The sequence below is a fragment of the Gallinula chloropus genome (assembly GCF_964237585.1).
Source record: "Gallinula chloropus genome assembly, chromosome: 14".
NCBI classification, from domain to species: domain Eukaryota; kingdom Metazoa; phylum Chordata; class Aves; order Gruiformes; family Rallidae; genus Gallinula; species Gallinula chloropus.
In genome coordinates this window covers 20,556,566-20,573,565 of record NC_140099.1, presented here as the reverse complement: position 1 = coordinate 20,573,565, position 17,000 = coordinate 20,556,566, and the positions used below count along the sequence as shown (strand labels likewise).

At 54.5% G+C, this 17,000-nt stretch overlaps 1 protein-coding gene across 1 annotated transcript in view; it reads left to right on the top strand.

Annotated features, from left to right (window-relative positions):
* Positions 1 to 866: 866 nt before the first annotated feature.
* TOGARAM1 (TOG array regulator of axonemal microtubules 1) overlaps positions 867 to 17,000 on the top strand; it is a gene marked incomplete at its 5' end in the record, with an annotated part of 32,823 nt that continues 16,689 nt past the window's right edge. The window contains 7 exons of the mRNA XM_084270391.1: positions 867 to 2,435; positions 7,891 to 8,047; positions 9,329 to 9,463; positions 10,315 to 10,614; positions 12,723 to 12,997; positions 13,445 to 13,665; positions 15,240 to 15,340. Coding sequence (XP_084126517.1) covers positions 867 to 2,435; positions 7,891 to 8,047; positions 9,329 to 9,463; positions 10,315 to 10,614; positions 12,723 to 12,997; positions 13,445 to 13,665; positions 15,240 to 15,340 — 2,758 coding nt within the window. The remainder of the gene's footprint in view (positions 2,436 to 7,890; positions 8,048 to 9,328; positions 9,464 to 10,314; positions 10,615 to 12,722; positions 12,998 to 13,444; positions 13,666 to 15,239; positions 15,341 to 17,000) is intronic.

Here is a 17,000-nt window from a genome sequence, read left to right as displayed (position 1 = left end):
CGAGTCCTTCACAGCAGCGCAGCAGGAAGAGCTCCAGGCGCGTCCCTGCTTCGGGGCAGCGTCTGAGGGCTGGACAGCGCTGACTCCGGCTGCAGAACGGCCGGGGCCGCAGAGGGAAGGAGCCCAGTCGCACAAGCGGCCGCCCCAAACGCCGAGAGAACCCGGCTCCGGACGCCGAGCCCGGCTCCGGAGACCGAACCCGGCTCCCTGCGTGCGCCGTGCCCGGGTAACGAACCGCCACCTCCGCACCCCGCTGCGCCCAGTCCCCGGGCTCAGCTCCCGCCCGCCTGGCGGGGCCGGGGCCGCGGCCGAGCCGGGGTGGGGGGGAGCGGCTCGGACACCAGCGGCGCGTCCCCCTCCCCGTGGGCAGCCCCGGGCGCCTCCCGCCCGCCCCCGCTCGGCGCCCCAGGCCGCCCCATCCCGCCCGCGCCTCCGCCAGCCGCAGACCGGCGCAGGGAGGCGGCGGAGGCGCCGGGCCGGGCTCACCTGAGGACGGGGTGGCGCAGGCCGCGGCCAGGCCCGGCCCGCGGCAGCCGCAGCCTCGCTCGCCTCCGCCCGCACAGCAGCCCCCGGTAGCAACACGCGTCACTTCCGGGCGCCGCCGCTCCGCGTCCTCTCCCACAAGCCGCCGGGGCTGGGACGGAGCCATTCCGCACACCGCGGAGGTGGGGGGAGGGGGAAGAACGACCGTTCCGCTTCAGCGGCGGCCGGGCGCCGCCTTCTCCCACCGTTCTCCGCTCCTACACAGCACGTTCGCGCTCCTCGGAAGCGCTGCCAGCGCAAGAGGCGGGGAGCTGGGCGAGCGGCGTGCAGCCGCCCCCCCATACCTCCCCCTCACCCCGTGGCGCTAGTGGGCAGCGCCGCGCATGCGCGGGCCGCGCCGGCCCCTGGCGACCGCGGTGTTGTGGCGCGCGGCGTTGCCGAGGCGCCGCCGCCCCGCGCCGCCCATGGCCGCGGCCCTGGCGCCGCCGCCCGCCCGCGCCATGGAGGAGCCGCCGCCGGGGCCCGAGCGCGGGCCGCGGGACGGCGGCGGCGCTGGGGGGCGGGTGCTGCCGCCCTGCCTCAGCCCCAGCCCCGAGCGCGCCGGCCGGGCGGCGGGGGGAGCGGCTGGTAGCGGCGCCGCGGAGCCGCCGTGGGGGCCGGCGCTGCGCGGAGAGGCCCGGCGCGCTGGCCGCCGCCGCGGGCCCTGCCGCCCCCTTGGCCCGGCCGCTGCCCGCCGCGGCCTGGGCGAGCCGTCCCGCAGCCTGGCCTGGCAGCTGGGCGGCCCCGGGCCCGCCGGGCAGCGGGAGGAAGGGTCCGGCCCTCGGCACTTCCCGCTCGCCGGCCGGCAGCGGCTGCCCGAGGGGCGGCTGCTCGGGGAGGGCTCGGCACAGCCGCCGCCTCTACCCGCCCGGCCCGGCAGCGGCGGGCTGAAGTTCGGGCTGTTGCCGCCGGAGCTGCACGCTCGGCTGCTGGACCAGGAGGATTACAGGAGCCGGGCGCAGGCCGTGGAGGAGCTGAAGAGGGTCGTGGGGGGCGCCGGCCAGGCTGCGGTGGCCTCCGCGCCCGCCCCCAGCCTCCTGGGGCTCATCAGCTTCCTCTACACCCTCCTGGATGACTCCAACTTCACGGTGGTGCTGGGGGCGCTGGAGGTGATCCATCTGCTGGCTCAGCAACTGGGTGACCGGGTCCGGCTCTTCCTGGCGCCTCTGGTGTCGGCTGCTGCGAAAGTCCTGGGGGACAACAAGCTGGCCATCCGGCAGGAGTACAGCCGCCTGTTCCTGCGGCTGATGGAGGCAGCGGGTCCTCAGCAGGTGCTGGGGCTCCTCCTGCAGCAGGAGCTCCTGCAGCACAAGAACTCCAAGGTCCGGGAAGAGGTGGTGAACGTCTGCATCGTGGCTCTTCTCTCTTACCCTGGCGAGGAGCTGGACTGGGCTGAGCTGGCACTCGGGCTGGCCCCGGCACTGGTGGACAGCAAGCGCAGGGTCAGGCATGCTGCCATGGAAGCCTTTGCTGTGCTGGCATCTTCCATGGGCCCTGGCAGAACCAGCCTGCTCTTCAAAGCCGTGGATGCCATGGAGCTGGAGGACAATGGGGACGGGGTGATGCACGCAGTGCAGGCCAGGCTGGCCAGGAAGACCTTGCCAAAGCTGTTAGACCACGGGTTTGTGGAGTATGCTGTGCCCTTACCATCATCTGGCCATACCAGAGGGTCCTGTGTGCCCCCTGGAGCAGACACAGACTGGTTGCTGATGGGCAGCAGGACTCAGAGTGCACACAGTTACTGTGGGTATCTGCAGAGCTCCCATGGCACCTCTATGGAGCAAGGAGTGAGCCCAAGGAGAGTCCTGAGTGCAGGCAAGGGGAAAAACAAGCTGCCTTGGGAGAACAAGCACGCTGGGGACGGGGAAGGTGGTTCAGGAGTCAGGATGCCTCTGGTGAAGGGTGTGGAGCAGGTATGTACTTGTAGCTCTCCAGGTTTCTTTATTCTAAGGCACGTGCCAGAGGGAGACCTGGAAGTTTGTGAAGTGGTAATGTGTTGGGGAGGTGACACTGGATGTACATCGATCTGTGAGGTGAATTTGAGACCTCCTTACCTCAGATTTAACACTAGTAGGAACCAGGCAAAGCATCAGCAACAAATAAATGGGTTTTTTTGAGGTTATCTGGGCTCCCTGAGGTGCTTCTGGCTCCAAACCCAGGAGAGCTGCCAGTGCTGAAGGCGAGCTGGAAGCCAGGGGAGGTGAGTGCACAGTGGGGGAGCTGTGTGGGAGCTGCTGGTCCCCCAGTACCTGCTGGAACGTAGGAGTTTCCTACATACAGAAGCATTTTGGAGGAAAAACTGCTGAATGACTTCAGCTCTGGCTTTGAAGGCAGAGCTCTGGAGTGTGACAGAGCTGGTGCTGTGGCAGGGTGCTGGCCTCTGAGGGAACCCACCCATTGCCAGGCAGCTGCGTGGCTCCTGCTCCTCACTCTGGTTCCTGTGGGGAAGTGTGGGTCAGGCTGAAGCAGTGTCTCTCCTTGGAGTTTTGGTGTCACCTCAGCTGCTGCTGAGGGGAGGCACCTTTGAAATGTCATTCAGGTCCCTACACCCTTGGTGGGGGTTCTGTTTTGGGATGTGCCGTGTGGGTAGGACCTGGGGTGTGTCTGTGTGCTCTGCCTTTGCTCCTGGGGTTTCTCAACTGGAGCCTCCTTTGGCAGGGGGTTGCACTCAATCTCTGGAGCTCCCCTCCAACTCTTACAATCCTGTGAATCTGTGAATTTATCCTCAGTTGATCTCCAGTGAGTTGAAGCAGGTGGAGCTGCTTAGAAAACCAGAAGCTGTACAGAGCAGACTCCTCACTGCTGCCTTTACATATCCAGAATCTACTCCTTAGTTACTGATAACCTCATCCTGTCCTGGAGGAGGCTGTGAGCAGCCTGCTTGGGGAAGGCTGCCTTTTAATAATGGCTCTCAATAAAAAGGAGCATGAGTTGCAGTGCTGCAGTGTGCAGACCTTGGAGTTCACTCACAGACATGTGTGGGGGGCTCACACCCGGTGTGGCTGGATGTGTTACAGTTATTGAGACCCCCAACTTGATCTGTGCCTGAGCTGGTGGGGCAGGGGGGGAAATTACCCCGGGCTACCTGTGAAGTGAGCAAGGTTACCTTCTCCACAACTTCTACTCTGCCCCTGTGAGGCCTCAGCTGGAGTCCTGTGTCCAGAGCTGGGGCCCAACACAAGGAAGATGTGGGGCTGTTGGAGAGGGGTCAGAGGAGCCACAGAGATGCTCAGAGGGCTGGAGCAGCTCCCCTATGGAGAGAGGCTGAGGGAGCTGGGCTGGGTCAGCCTGGAGAAGAGAAGGCTGTGGGGGGACCCCATTGCAGCCTTCCAGTCCCTGAAGGGAGCAGAGGAACAGGAGGGGAATCAGCTTGTTAAAGGGCAGAGACTGGCAGGACAAGGGGGATGGAGTGAAGCTGGAGGAGGGAAGGGGAGATGAGATACTGGGGGGAAGTTCTTTGCAGAGAGAGTGGTGAGGGGCTGGAAGGGGCTGCCCAGAGAGGGGGTGGGTGTCCCATCCCTGGGGGTGTTCAAGGCCAGGTTGGCTGGGGCCCTGGGCAACCTTGTGTAGCTCCAGGCCTGGAGGTTGGTGTCCCTGCCTGTGCCACGGGGTTGGAGCTGTGTGATCCTTGGGGTCCCTCCCAACCCAGACCAGTCTGGGATTCTTTGATCCCTGTGTGTGATGTGGAATGTTTCTCTTTGCTCCTGATGAAGAGCAGATGTAGCTCTGCTATCTGTGCAGAATGAGAACAGGATCAGTTTCAGCCTGTGAAAATGTTGGTGTGCCCAGGAGCTGGGTGTGACTGGCTGCAGTTTACACTCCTGAATCTCTCCCCTTGCTGGTGTGTGGGGACTGGAGCTGTGGCACTTGCCCGTCTGGCTTTGCTGTCGCTGCTGCCACGCAGGATGCAGGGGGAGGGACAGGGGGAACCCGTTTGTCCTGCTCTCTGTTTATTCCTTTTTACTGAGATCTGCTTTTTGTTGGCATCTAATGACTGTTCCTCTGAGATGTCCTCTGCCTCCTAGAGATGTTGTTTGTTCCTGTCTCTCCCTTCTGCTTTCTGACTCGGTCTGTTTGTCTCTCACTTCATAGGATCACAGACTCACAGGGGTTGGCAGGGACCCCCAGAGCCCGTGGGGTCCAACCCCCTGCCAAAGCAGGGTCCCTAGGACAGGGCACACAGGGCGGTGTCCAGACGGGGCTGGAATCTCTCCAGAGAAGGAGACTCCACACCCCCTGGGCAGCCTGTCCCAGGGCTCCCTCACCCTCACTGGCAAGAAGTTCTTCCCCACATTGGTGGGGCACTCCCTGTGCTCCAACTTGAGCCCATCACCCCTTGTCCTGTCCCCACAGACACTGAGCAGAGGCTGCCCATGGCCCCCTGTGTCCCACTCTTCAGTTATTGATCCCCATTGATCAGATCCCCTCTCAGGCTTCTTCTCTCCAGGCTGAACTGCCCCAGCTCACTCAGCCTTTCCTCACAGGGGAGATGCTCCAGGCCCTTCAGCATGTTCTGTTCTCCTGCTTGAGTTGGTCTGTTGTACACCTAGGAGAGCCCATCAGTAACTCTGAGGGGGTCACAATTTGAAGACCCCATCAGTTACACTCCACCAAAGGGAACGTGTTGCTGCTCCTTTTGTGCTCTTACTGTCTGGATAACCAGAAACCTCCAGTTAACGAGGAAGCATTTTACTGTGAAGTGAAACCCTTCTGGTTGGAGGGCAAATCCTCTGAGGAGCAGCTGAGGGAGCTGGGGGTGTTCAGCCTGGAGAAGGAGGCTGAGGGGAGACCTTCTCCCCACCTCCCCTGCCCTGCCAGGAGGGTGCAGAGAGGTGGGCGATGGTCTCTTCAGCCAGGGGACAGGAGATGGGACAAGGGGCAATGGGCTCAAGCTGCCCCAGGGCAGGGTCAGCTCAGCTGGGAGGGAAAAGCTCTGTGTACACTGGGTAGTTGGCTTGTTCCTGTAATGTAAAAAATAATGACCCCTTCAGGCATTCCTCTGAAATGACTGTGCTTAAAAATTAACCTTTGGAGTCATTCTGTGGCTGGAAGGCTGCATGAAACTGGCTTAATGTTTAAAGTCGTGTTTCTGTTGGTATTTTTAGGGCTGTGTTACACAGTGATTGTCCAAGGCCAGGTCTAGACTCTCCTGATGAGATAAGATGTGAAGTGAAACATGTGGAAGTTAATGTGTCCTGACAAGTGGTGTGATAAAGCACGTTGGGGGTTGAATGCAGCCTGTGTCAGCCCTGTTCAGCTGGGTTACTGATCAAACCCTTCTCTGGAGTCCTTTGATTTTTGTTTCATGCCTGATGGTGAAGTTTGTGTGGCCAGCTGCACTGCAGGGCTCAGAGGGGCTGTCTGACTATGTGACAGTGTCTGTCCTGCCTGCACTCCCTCCTAATGATGGGGGGTACCCCCACCTAACGATGCTTGGTGTGACCCTAGGGGTGCAAGTACAGGGTTCCTTCATTTGTTAGGTTGACATGAAGCTCCAGTTATCTTCAACCATGCAAATCCCTGAGTGAGGAGCTCTCAAGGGAGAGGTGTGTGACCAGCCACCACCTCAGCTTCCAGGGGATGCCCTGGTTCTGCTGCCAGAAAGGAGTGTGTGATGGCAGGGGACAGGAGGGTGGATGGGAAAGCCCTGAGGGAACTGGTGCCTCCAGCTGTCTCTTTTGGAGCCTGGAGAGAAGCAGTGAGTGCAGCAGGACTGACTGGTCACCTGAGGATCTGCTTTGCCCCGATGCTGTGGCTGACACTGGGTGTTGCTGGAAAGGGAGCCAGCACCAGTGGCAGAGCTCTGGTGAGGTGCCTCAAGCTGTGCTCACCGTGTGTGGCACTCGTGGGGTACCCAGCACGCCCCCCTTGAGAAGCTCAGTGCATAAACCACTGGTACCAGCCTGCATTTCATCTGCAGGTCCTGTTTCTGATGACCAGCATCCTTTAGTTACAGTGCTGGATCTCACCCCTCAGTGCTTTACACGCTGGAGTTGAAGGCTCACAGCTGAACAGTTCTTTGTGGCACCTCAGCTCTCCATCCCTCTTCCATTCTGAAAGCCAAACCTGAGTTTAGCAAAGGACTGAGGTTGGTGGCCCTGCCTGTGGCAGGGGGGTTGGAGCTCTATGATCCTTGGGGTCCCTTCCAACCCATGCCAGCCTATGATTCTATGAAGCACAACTGTGTGTGTGCCTCTCTCCCTTGGCAGCTGGACACATCTGCAGCGCTGCAGGACAGAGCCTGCCTTTGACTCTGCCTCTTCTAAAGCCAGACTCAGGTAGCCTGACCTCCTCTTGCTGTCACTGCTCAGCTTGCAGCAGTGGGCTGGAGTGTCTCTTGCTTCTACCTAAATAAAGCAGCAGCTGTTTTTCTGGGGGTTCTTTTCAGCACTGCAGTTGCACATTCTGAAGCACATGCTTCCAGGAGCCTTGTGACTGCATCAGGGGAATGCTGTGTTTGCTAGAGACAGGAAATACTTGGGAGCACAGGGAGGTGATAAACTATAACCCTGTGAGTTTGTATTTCCCTTTGGACTTCAGGAGGGTCCCATTCATTTCCAAGCCCCAGCTGGCAGAGCCAGGCTTGCAATGCTCAGTTTGTTACCTGTAAATCACAGAGTCACAGAGCATCAGGGGTTGGAAAGGACCTCCACAGCTCACCCAGTCCCACCCCCTGCCACAGCAGGGTCACCCAGACTGAATCCCACAGGAACACATCCAGGATCACAGGGTTTGAGAAGGAGACACTCCAACCTCTCTGGGCAGCCTGTCCCAGGGCTCTGCCACCCTCACTGGGAAGAAGTTCTTCCCCAGATTGGCAGGGAACTCCCTGTGAGCTCTGGAGGTCCCTTCCCACCCCTGTGAATCTGTGTTCTACCCATCAGTTTTGTTGGGATTTCCCCTCCAGTGGGACCAGTATCACCCTGTGTAAGACCTGGAAACCAACCAAAGTGCTTTCTGACACTTAAAGTACTTCAAGCTTTGGGTAGCTGGGAACAGAAAAGGTTCATCAAGATGTTTTGCATTTAAAAACCAGCTCCTTTTCATGAGCAGAGGATGTCCTGGCAGGCTGTATCGATGAGCTGTGATGCCCTGTGCTACATTCCAAGGCTTTTAAAAATGCTCCCAGGGTTTTTCCATGAAGCATCTGTGTGTTTGAACTCCTGGGCTGGCCACACTGCAGCAAACTTGGCACTTGATTTTCCATCAGTCCTGTCAACATAGTGACAGTGCTTTGTGTGAGCTCAGAGAGCCAGCTCAGGGCTGTGGTGGGGTGTAGGTGCCCAAAGTCCCGCAGGTAAGTGTCTTGTTTGGACAGAAAAGGGTTGTGCACCCATTAATCTTCCTTTATTTCCCTTTTCCCCACAGTTCTCTACATGCAGTGATTTCCTTCACTCCCCAAGGTTAAGGCCCTCCCAAGGAGCACCAGGCAGTGATGAGGTTTTTTTCAGTAGAAAAAGAGCTTCAAGGGGTTTGTTCCAGAACAGCATCGACCTCACCCCCGAGCAGCCTCCCGTCTGCGCCGGTAGGTACCAGCACAGAGAGGTGTCTGATCTGCCCTGTGCACAATAGATTCAGGGCAATGTGAGCAGAACTCTGTGGCTTCCTGAGCCTGATATATTATTTGCTGATTCTTTAGTTATATATTTTCATTTACAGTGAGGAGTTGAGTGCTAGGCACGGAGCTGTGGCTCTGGCTGAAGCTCAGACCCTTGTTCTCCAGCCCTACTGAATGCACACAGTTTCACCACATGATATAGAATGATTGCAGAGCAGCTTACAGCTTTCCCTACAGGAAAAGGGTGGTTAAATCAGCAGATGCATTGAGAAAAGCACTCAGGATATCCCTAAAGGGCTGAGCTTGCTGCTGCTTTTGCAGAGAGAGGAAAAAGCAGTGTGTAGCAGCAGGAGGAATTCAGCCAGCCTTCTCTCACTCTGTAAAATACAATAGGAGTTGCAGCCAGAGCAGTAAATTGAAAGGAGACACAGAGTTATATTGTATTTTGGGCAGGAATAGGTTGTTGGCTAGAACAGCAGTTGTTATTGTTAAAATTAGGCTGTCAGGAGGGTGCTGACAGTGGCAGCAGGGTGCAAAATACCAACCCTTAGACCAGGCAACGCATGGGGAAGGCTGAGTTCTGTGCTGTAGGCTGTGCAGAGGAGCAGGGCAGTGCACATCTGGCCTAGATTTTTGTCTCTCTTTGCTCTGTAAAAGCAGCAAGGGCACAAGCTGTCTGGGCAGAGCTCTAAAGATTGTCTTAAAACCAATGAGAACACTCCTATTTTTGAAGTCTGGGTCTGTGGAAGTTGGTAGTCACAGTGCTGCATCTGAGTTACAGAAGCAGTGTAGCCTCAGCACGTGTTTTAGTAGCCAAAGGGCATGTGAAAAGACTGGGCAAGACCAGACCTGATCTCTTCTCTTTGCTTGGCAGCAGTTTTTGTCCTGGGCCTTTGCTGGGGAGCTCTGACATGCAAAGCTTGGCCACTGCCCTGCTAGGGCAGCGCTCTGCAGGAACTCAGGGCGATTGGGGCTTTAAGGTGTTTTCTTCCTTTTATTGCTGTATATTCAAAGAGGTGATTGTTTGGGGGGTTTCTGCTGACCCCCTATGATTCTCAGAGTTGGATGAGAGCCCCACAGCTTTTTTTTGTGCCCATGAATGGCACTGTGAGGTCGCTTAGAAACTCTTGAATTAAATACTTTCAGAGTAGCTGTGCTTTATGCTGAAAGTTAGACCAGGAGTCTTGATTGTGATTGAATGGGATATGCTAAGGATTCATCTGGTTCTTTCTTTCTCCCTTCTGACAGGTGCTCTGGGCTCTCATCAGCTGCAGAGTTCAGGGAGGTGTGGGACACTTGGATACACATGGGCACATGGGCAGAGCGGGAGCGTGGACTCTGACTTACAGCTTCTAGGATTGAATAACTGTCAGCAGGACAAAGGTATGTGGATCCTAACCAGAGGGATGTGGATCCTAACCAGAGGGCTATGGATCCTAACCAGAGGGATGTGGATCCTAACCAGAGGGATATGGATCCTAACCAGAGGGCTATGGATCCTAACCAAAGGGATATGGATTCTAACCATGTCCTAAGTCAGAGTGTGCTGCTTTGGAAATGTCTTTATCTCTCTGCTGCCTGAAGAAATTCAAACTGTCACTACAGCATTGTTCTTCAGGCAGACTTGGGGCTCCCTCCTGTGGCCAGGGGGTTGATGGAGTGCCCTGTGAAGCCTGGAAAAGTCGGAATCAAGACTCAATAACCAGGCTGGTTATGAAGCAGGTGTTCTTTGTCACAGTGCTGGCTGCACAGGGCATCACTCCTCCTCATGTGCTAAATTTCTCATATCTCTGTAGATTGACTCTACATACTCATTATATTTCTAAGAAAGGGCAGGGTGATGCAACTTACTTCCCAGAAGTCTTACTGGTCCTCTTGAAGAGGGGGCTGGGGGGGGGCCAGTGTACAGTGAGCAGTCCAGAGGCTGTCAGGAACCCCTTTAAGACTGGTCCTGGTCACTGCCATGGTTAAAAGCCTGCCCAAACGTGGGTGACAGGCACCTCCTTTGCCTGGGGAACACTGACACACAGTTCCCAATCTGCACTCTTCATTTTCCACCTCCTGGTTTCTGGGAAAAAACAGGTTTTTTATTTTCATTTGAAGGCAGTGGAATGTCTGACACTTGTGCTTGCTTTGTACTCTTGTGTCACTGAGGTTTGAGAGCAAACCTGATGCTGTGCTGGCTTGGATACCCTAATGACCACAAGCACTCTCCCCTCTCTCTCTCTGCTCAGTTTGTGCCAGCCTGAATTGTTCCAGCAAGGCCCCAGGGAGCTTCTGCAGCCAAGCAGAGCAGACACTGTCCTTCCAAGGCCCCAGCGTGAGCCAGGGCGCCTTCATTCTGCCACCCTACCCTCTGTCATCGCCCAGGAACAGCCCAAAGCACGTTTCCTCTCCAGCTGCCTCCCCAGAGAAGCCACAGGATAGTAACACCATGAGCTTCTCAAGCTCCTGGCCCCTGAAGAGCTTCGAAGGGCTGCCTAAGCCCGGCGCACGGCAGCAGCTTCTCCAGCAGAAGTCAGGAGACAGCACAGGTAGGGATGCCAGCAGCAGGGAGATGGATTTCAGGCTCATGTTTAGAGCATTTTCAAGCTGTGGATGGAAAACCAGCAGTGGTGGGTAAAGGGGGAATTAGCAGCACCCCAGTTGTGGTGAGAAACACGAGGGGTTTGTAGCTGTGCTTGACTAGTGGCACCACTGGAGGCTTGGTGTGGAAACTCTTTGTGGTTTATCTTTGTATTCAAATACTGGTGTGTTTTGTTCCTTTTGTCTCTTAACTACATGGGATAAAGCAAAACAGACACCAGATCTTCTCCTTTTACCAGCAATGGGCCAGGGAGAAGTTTGCCTTCTAACTGAACTAAAACCACCCCCCAAACCCAGCACTTCTAAAGAGACCTGAAATAACTGTTACTTTACTGCTCTAATTACTGCCTGGGCAAGAAAATGCCACTCACTGCACTCTGGCTTTGTGCCTCTTTGTGTGCCTTTGGACACTTGTGCATGGAATTTCCACACTCCAAATAGCTCTTTATAGCCCAGTGACAGCCAGCCCCATCTCTAGTGAGCAGAATTGCTGCTGATTTCATCCCAGTTTGCACTGACAGCTGCTGGCAGAGACTGCTAATTAAGGGCTGATTTCTTTTGAAGCCCTCATGAGCAAATTGGTTAACCTGAAGTATTTTTAAGTTTATTTAATTGCAGTTGTTGAAAGCTGACTTCCTCCAAATGCTTTCTAGAGACAAGCTTGTGTCAGGTTAAAAACAGCTTTGAGCATCTGTTTAGCTTGAAGTGATTCTCCATCAGCTGTGAGACACCTTCTGTAAGCAAAGTAAGTTTCTGTGTGCAGTTCTGCAGTGATTTAAAGAAATCTCTGTCAAATTACCTTAACTGAGACATGTATTTGTGCACATTTATAGAGAGTTTCTAAATTCATTCTTTGCAAGGCACCTGTCCCTGGAATCATGTCATTTTATCTTGCAGATGTGTGTTCCTCACTTGATTTTCTTGGTTAGCCAAAGGCATTTCAGGGGTTTTCTGTCCCTTTAGAATCCTTTATTGTTATAGGAACTCTCAGGAGAGTTTGTGAGGGCACCCATCCTCCTAAGTAAGGGAAAAGGAAAGTTAAGTACTTCTTAAAGTGTATGTTGGTAGGCATGTGCATGGGAGGCTGATGAATGTATTTTAAATTAGAAGAGGTTGGTACCTGAGCTTGTGGTACAGGGAGATGGGGAGGTAGAGTCAGGGTAATAGAAGAGTCTGTAGGAGGAGGGAAGTCTGGTCATGACCTCATGGATTTGTAAAGTTAACTATTGAAAACTGGGGACAGGGCTGGTGGCTTGGAAAATTCAAGGTGGAGAAGGAGTATTGATAGGTTTTCAAATTATGAATGGTATAAAGCTTGATAGGGAATCACTCTCTACTCTTGTTCATGGGAGAAGCTCGATTTCATAGAATCACAGAATGCTTTGGGCTGGAAGGGACCTCAGAGATCATCTAGTCCAACCCCCTGCCCTGGGCAGGGACACCTCTCACCAGCCCAGGCTGCTCAAGGCCCCATCCAACCCAGCCCTGAACACCTCCAGGGAGGGGGCAGCCACTGAACACTCCAAAACACCTCCCTGGGCAGCCTGTGCCAGTGAACATCATCTGGGCACGTGTTTATAGGTGAGTGTGTGTAGCCTGTGGAAGTGAGGAAGGGGCTTGGTGACATCAGGTTGTAAATGAAAGGAAGTGCTGTTCTAATGCTCCCTGTGGAGCTGGCAGCTGCAGGCTGCTGAGGAGCCAGGGAAGAACTTCCTGATGAAGGATGTGGATGTGTGTAGCAGGCTGGTGGGTCAGCTCGGGTCAAAGCTCCAGCCAAGGAAGTTCCTCAACCCCACCTGGCTGGCTGAAGCAGCTGTTTCTTACCTTTTGTCTGACTCCCCACAGCTGGATTTATTTCTTCCTGGTTTTATCCAAATCTGCTGATGCTCAGCTACACAAAATGTCCTTGAGATGTGTTTAGAGTGGTAAATAAAGCTGCCTGCATCAGTCTGGCTTTTAACCCTCACCTCATGGCAAAGGGAGCTACAGAATGAGACATGAAGTGTATTCAGGTGAGTCCCCTCTCAGGACTGATGTCTGCCTGTGTCTTCTTCAGGGGAGATCTTACAGGAGAAACATGCTCCTCTGCAGCTGAAACCCACCCTGGTGAGACCCCCGGCCTCGCGGCGGGGCCTGAGCGGGACCAGACCTGTGCCCCCCATACCCCCCATACCCCGCCTGGCCAGCCCCCTGCCCGACAGGACCGAGTTTGACATCAGCAAGTGGAAGAAGGAGGAGTGTGAGGACACGTGGCGGGGTGAGGGGGACAGGGAGCTGGCGGCTGGCCTCTCGGAGCTGAACCTGGACGGCCAGGAGGTGGACCAAGAGGAGGTTGGTTTGAGTATGACATGACACACTGCTCAGAGCTTTGCTTTTTGCTCTACACAAGAGGCAGGAGTTGGAGCCCTGCTTGCTGGGCAGTTTGTAGGGTTCCCCTCAGCATAGTTTGCAGCTCTGTGCAGTTTAGGTGTGAGGAGCCTGAGGCTGCAGTCGTGGGGGACCAGCAGCCACCACACTGTCCTTCAGTCTGTTGCAGCAGATTCCAGCAGCTGATGTGTTTTGCAGGAATCCTGTAAACAAGGCAGTGTGAAAGGGGCTGTTACAGCACTGCACAGCCTGTGTAAAGGCTCAGTCCCGTTGCCCAATAGCAGCACGTGTGCTGAACTCCCATGGATTGAACTGAAAGCTCCAAAACACCCTTTTCTTTTGCTTAAAAAAAGAAAGCTTTTATCCCATGTGGTGACTGAAACCCATCCTTTTGCTTCCAATCCTGTTCAGATGCAGAATTCCCTTCGCTCCCTCCGGAACAGCGCAGCGAAGAAGAGGGCAAAGCTGAGCGGCACCGTCTCGGATCTCCACAGCCCCGATTCTGCCCTCAAGCTTGACCTGGCTGGGGAGTCCCCATCCCCCAGCACAGGCTCCTGCAGTGAAAGTGGAATCTATAGCCAGGAGTCCCTGACCTCACCCGTGGCTGCTGGGCCCCAGAGGAGGAGAGTAACGTGAGTGTAACCTGCACCTTAGTGCTGCTCGGAACTGCTCACCCGCCGTCTCCGCCGGCGTTAGTTCAATATTAAAGGGGTGAAGTCTGTAAGCTGTTTTTCCTTGAGATTGCTCTGCTTAATAGCTTCCTTTTTATTTGGGGATTATTTTCCCATCTAAAACCATGTTGCAGCTGCTTGGTTATGCTGTTCTAGTGGGTGCTGGCTTGGAATTTGAAGCCCTTCCCTGGTGCAGCCAAGCGCTGCTGCAGTGGTGAATATTTCATTAGGGTTTAGCCCTCCACAGAAGGGCTGTGACCCACAGCACACACACACCCCAGGAGCAGGGACAGCAAGTTATAAGGATAAGGTTTGCTTCTTCCAGCCTGGGAACTGAAGGAGGAATGGGTTGGGGTTTTTTGTGATGAGGGGAAGACAATACAGACATTTCTCATTATTGCGAGTCACAAACTGTTTCCATTTCATCACTGACAGGCTGTTGTTAACTTAAAACACCTTCCCAGAGCTCTTCTAAGAAGAAATAGTGTGAGAACATGTGCTACTCTGACTGTAAGGAGCAGTGACCCAGTTGGCTTCTAGCAGTGTGGCCTATTTAAATTTTTTACTGAAATAACCCTATTTTAAAGGGATTTTGCAGTAGTGAATCTCCTTTTCCCCTCTCAGAGCCCATGGTAAAGCTGCTTGTAGCTCTGGGCTGAAGATAGCTTTTATTTGGGTGTGTGGGAAACATACAGCTGTATTACCAGAACAGGGAGGAGGAGAGGGAGTAGAGAGAAGAAAGGGTTTGTGAGACAGGGAACTGGGCTGCTTCAGAAGCAGGATCTTTATGGCTGTGCACACTCAGGGCTATTTATCTGTATGGATCTTCCCTCTGTGCATTGCTGCTGGGTCACACTTTAAATTAATCCTGAAATTAGCACATGAAAATGCTAGGGAGTCAAGGCTCAGCTTCTGCATGTGAGGTTTTTCCAGGGGAAGGTTTTGAGGAGGACAGGTTCCCCACATACCATTTCCATTAGTCAGCCACCTGCCAGCTTAATGTTTTACAGGAATTCCCAACTAGCAAGGGAGAGAGGGGGCATCTGGCAGGAAGACTGTGTTTGTGGGAGTGGCAGAATACAGCCTGGAAGACATTATGAAAAGGCTTGGGATGTTCCTCAACATTTCAGGGAGTTTAGTTCAGGGATTAGATGAGATATTAGGGGGAAGCTCTTTCCAGAGAGAGTGGTGAGGGGCTGGAACAGGCTGCCCAGAGAGGGGGTGGGTGCCCCATCCCTGGGGGTGTTCAAGGCCAGGTTGGATGGGGCCCTGGGCAACCTTGTGTAGCTCCAGGCCTGGAGGTTGGTGTCCCTGCCTGTGGCAGGGGGTTGGAGCTCTGTGACCCTTGGGGTCCCTTCCAACCCAGACCAGGCTGTGAGTCTATGACTGGTGGAAGTAAACCAGAAATACTTGTCCACCAGGTATGCTGGGGAGGAAAAACTGCAATCTGTTGTTGTTGTTGCTGAAGAGTTACTTATCTGGGCTCTGACTGGTGTAGAACTGAACTTATAACAACCTGGTTTACGTTTTAACAGGTCTGACACCTTTCCACTCCTCAGCAGCAAATCACAGCCTGCAAGGGGACTGTCAGCAAGAATGGGAGACCCAGGTGTGGCAGAACAGACCTGCAGCACAGGTACCTCACTGTGCTTCTGGATAGACACCTTGTTTCCTTGATGTAACAGTGATCACTGCATGTGTCTGTGTCTGTTCAGTGAGCTGGTGTCCCTCCAGGGCTTAAGAAAAGGGTAATTGCTGGGTGTGGTTTGGTCAAACTGGGATTATACTGGGGTGGAGAACTCCTCAGGGCATCTGCTTTTCCATGTCAGGAACAACTGTGTGAATGCAAATGCCCTGTGTGAGTGTGTGCCCTTGAAAATTCAGTGGGGTCCTGTGTGAGAATTCACTGGGCACCAGCTGGATTTGAGGTGGAAGGGGTAGAGTGTTGGAGGTTGTTAGTTTATGGGTCAGAAGCTGAAGGGGAGGGGTGTTGTTCTGTGTGACAGTCACAGGAACCACAGGTAACTGCAGATCTTTGTAGTGGGGAGGAACTGATGGTTTATGACCACTCAGCACCTGGAGTTAATGATTTTCAAGGTCTTTTCCAACCCAAATGATTCGTGTTTAATCAGTTTGATTCAGCTGGATGGAGATCACAGAACCCCAGATTGGTTTAGGTAGGAAGGGCCCTTAGAGCCTCCCAGTGCCCCCCTACCATGGGCATGGACACCCCCCCCAGCCCAGGGTGCCCCAAGCCCCATCCAACCCGGCCTTGAACCCTGCCAGGGATCCAGGGGCAGCCCCAGCTTCTCTGGGCACCTTGTGCAAGGGCCCCCCCCACTCCCCCGGAAGGATTTCTGCCTCCCAGCCCCTCTCCATCCCCCTCCTGCAGCTGAAGGCCGTTCCCCTGGGCCTGGCCCTCCCTGCCCTGGGCACCAGCCCCTCTCCAGCTCTCCTGGAGCCCTTTGAGGGACGGGAAGAGGCTCAGAGCTCTCCTCAGCAGCAGCTTCTCTTCTCCAGGCTGAACCAGCCCAGCTCCCCCAGCCTGGCTCCAGAGCAGAGGGGCCCCAGCCCTCCCATCATCTCTGGGGCTCCAGGAGAGCTGGGTCCCTGGTGGCTCTTATTAATGTGAGAGTTTATAGAGCAGCTATGGGTGTAAATGTAGGGCTGTCAGTTACCAGAGTGTTTCTCTCCTGAGATACTTCTCCAGCCTTCAGATACTCCCTGGCTGGTCAGTCATCAGACTCTCCTAAATCTGTTCTCTTGAGAGATTTCCAGTTACTCAGGTTAAAGAGCAAAAGCAAGCAGTGCTCTTCCTTGGTCTCAAACTGGCATTTCCATTTGCAAATTTCATAATCAATGTAGAAAATCAACTATGTGTCATCCCCTTTGGTGAAGAATTGGTGGGATTGCTGATTTCTATGGAAACAACATCATGTGCTGCTTGGGGAAAAACATTGTACCAAATTCTATTTAGATTTAATTGTTCTGAATGACTTAAGAAACAGCTCTGCCCTTCTGTGAAGGGAGTTAGACACTTTTGGTTCTTTCACTGGAATCACTTAATCATAGAATTGTCTTGGTTGGAAGGGACCTTTCAGATCAAGTCCAAAGTCCAACCAGTAACCTAACCTGCCAAAACCACCACTAACCCATGTCCCAAAGCACCACATCTACCCATCTTTTGAATACCTCCAGGGGAGTAACAGTCCACCTACAAAGGTTGGCTTTCACAGAGTCACCAGGTTGGAAAAGCCCTTTAAGCTCATGGAGTCCAACCGTCCCTGTCCTGTGCT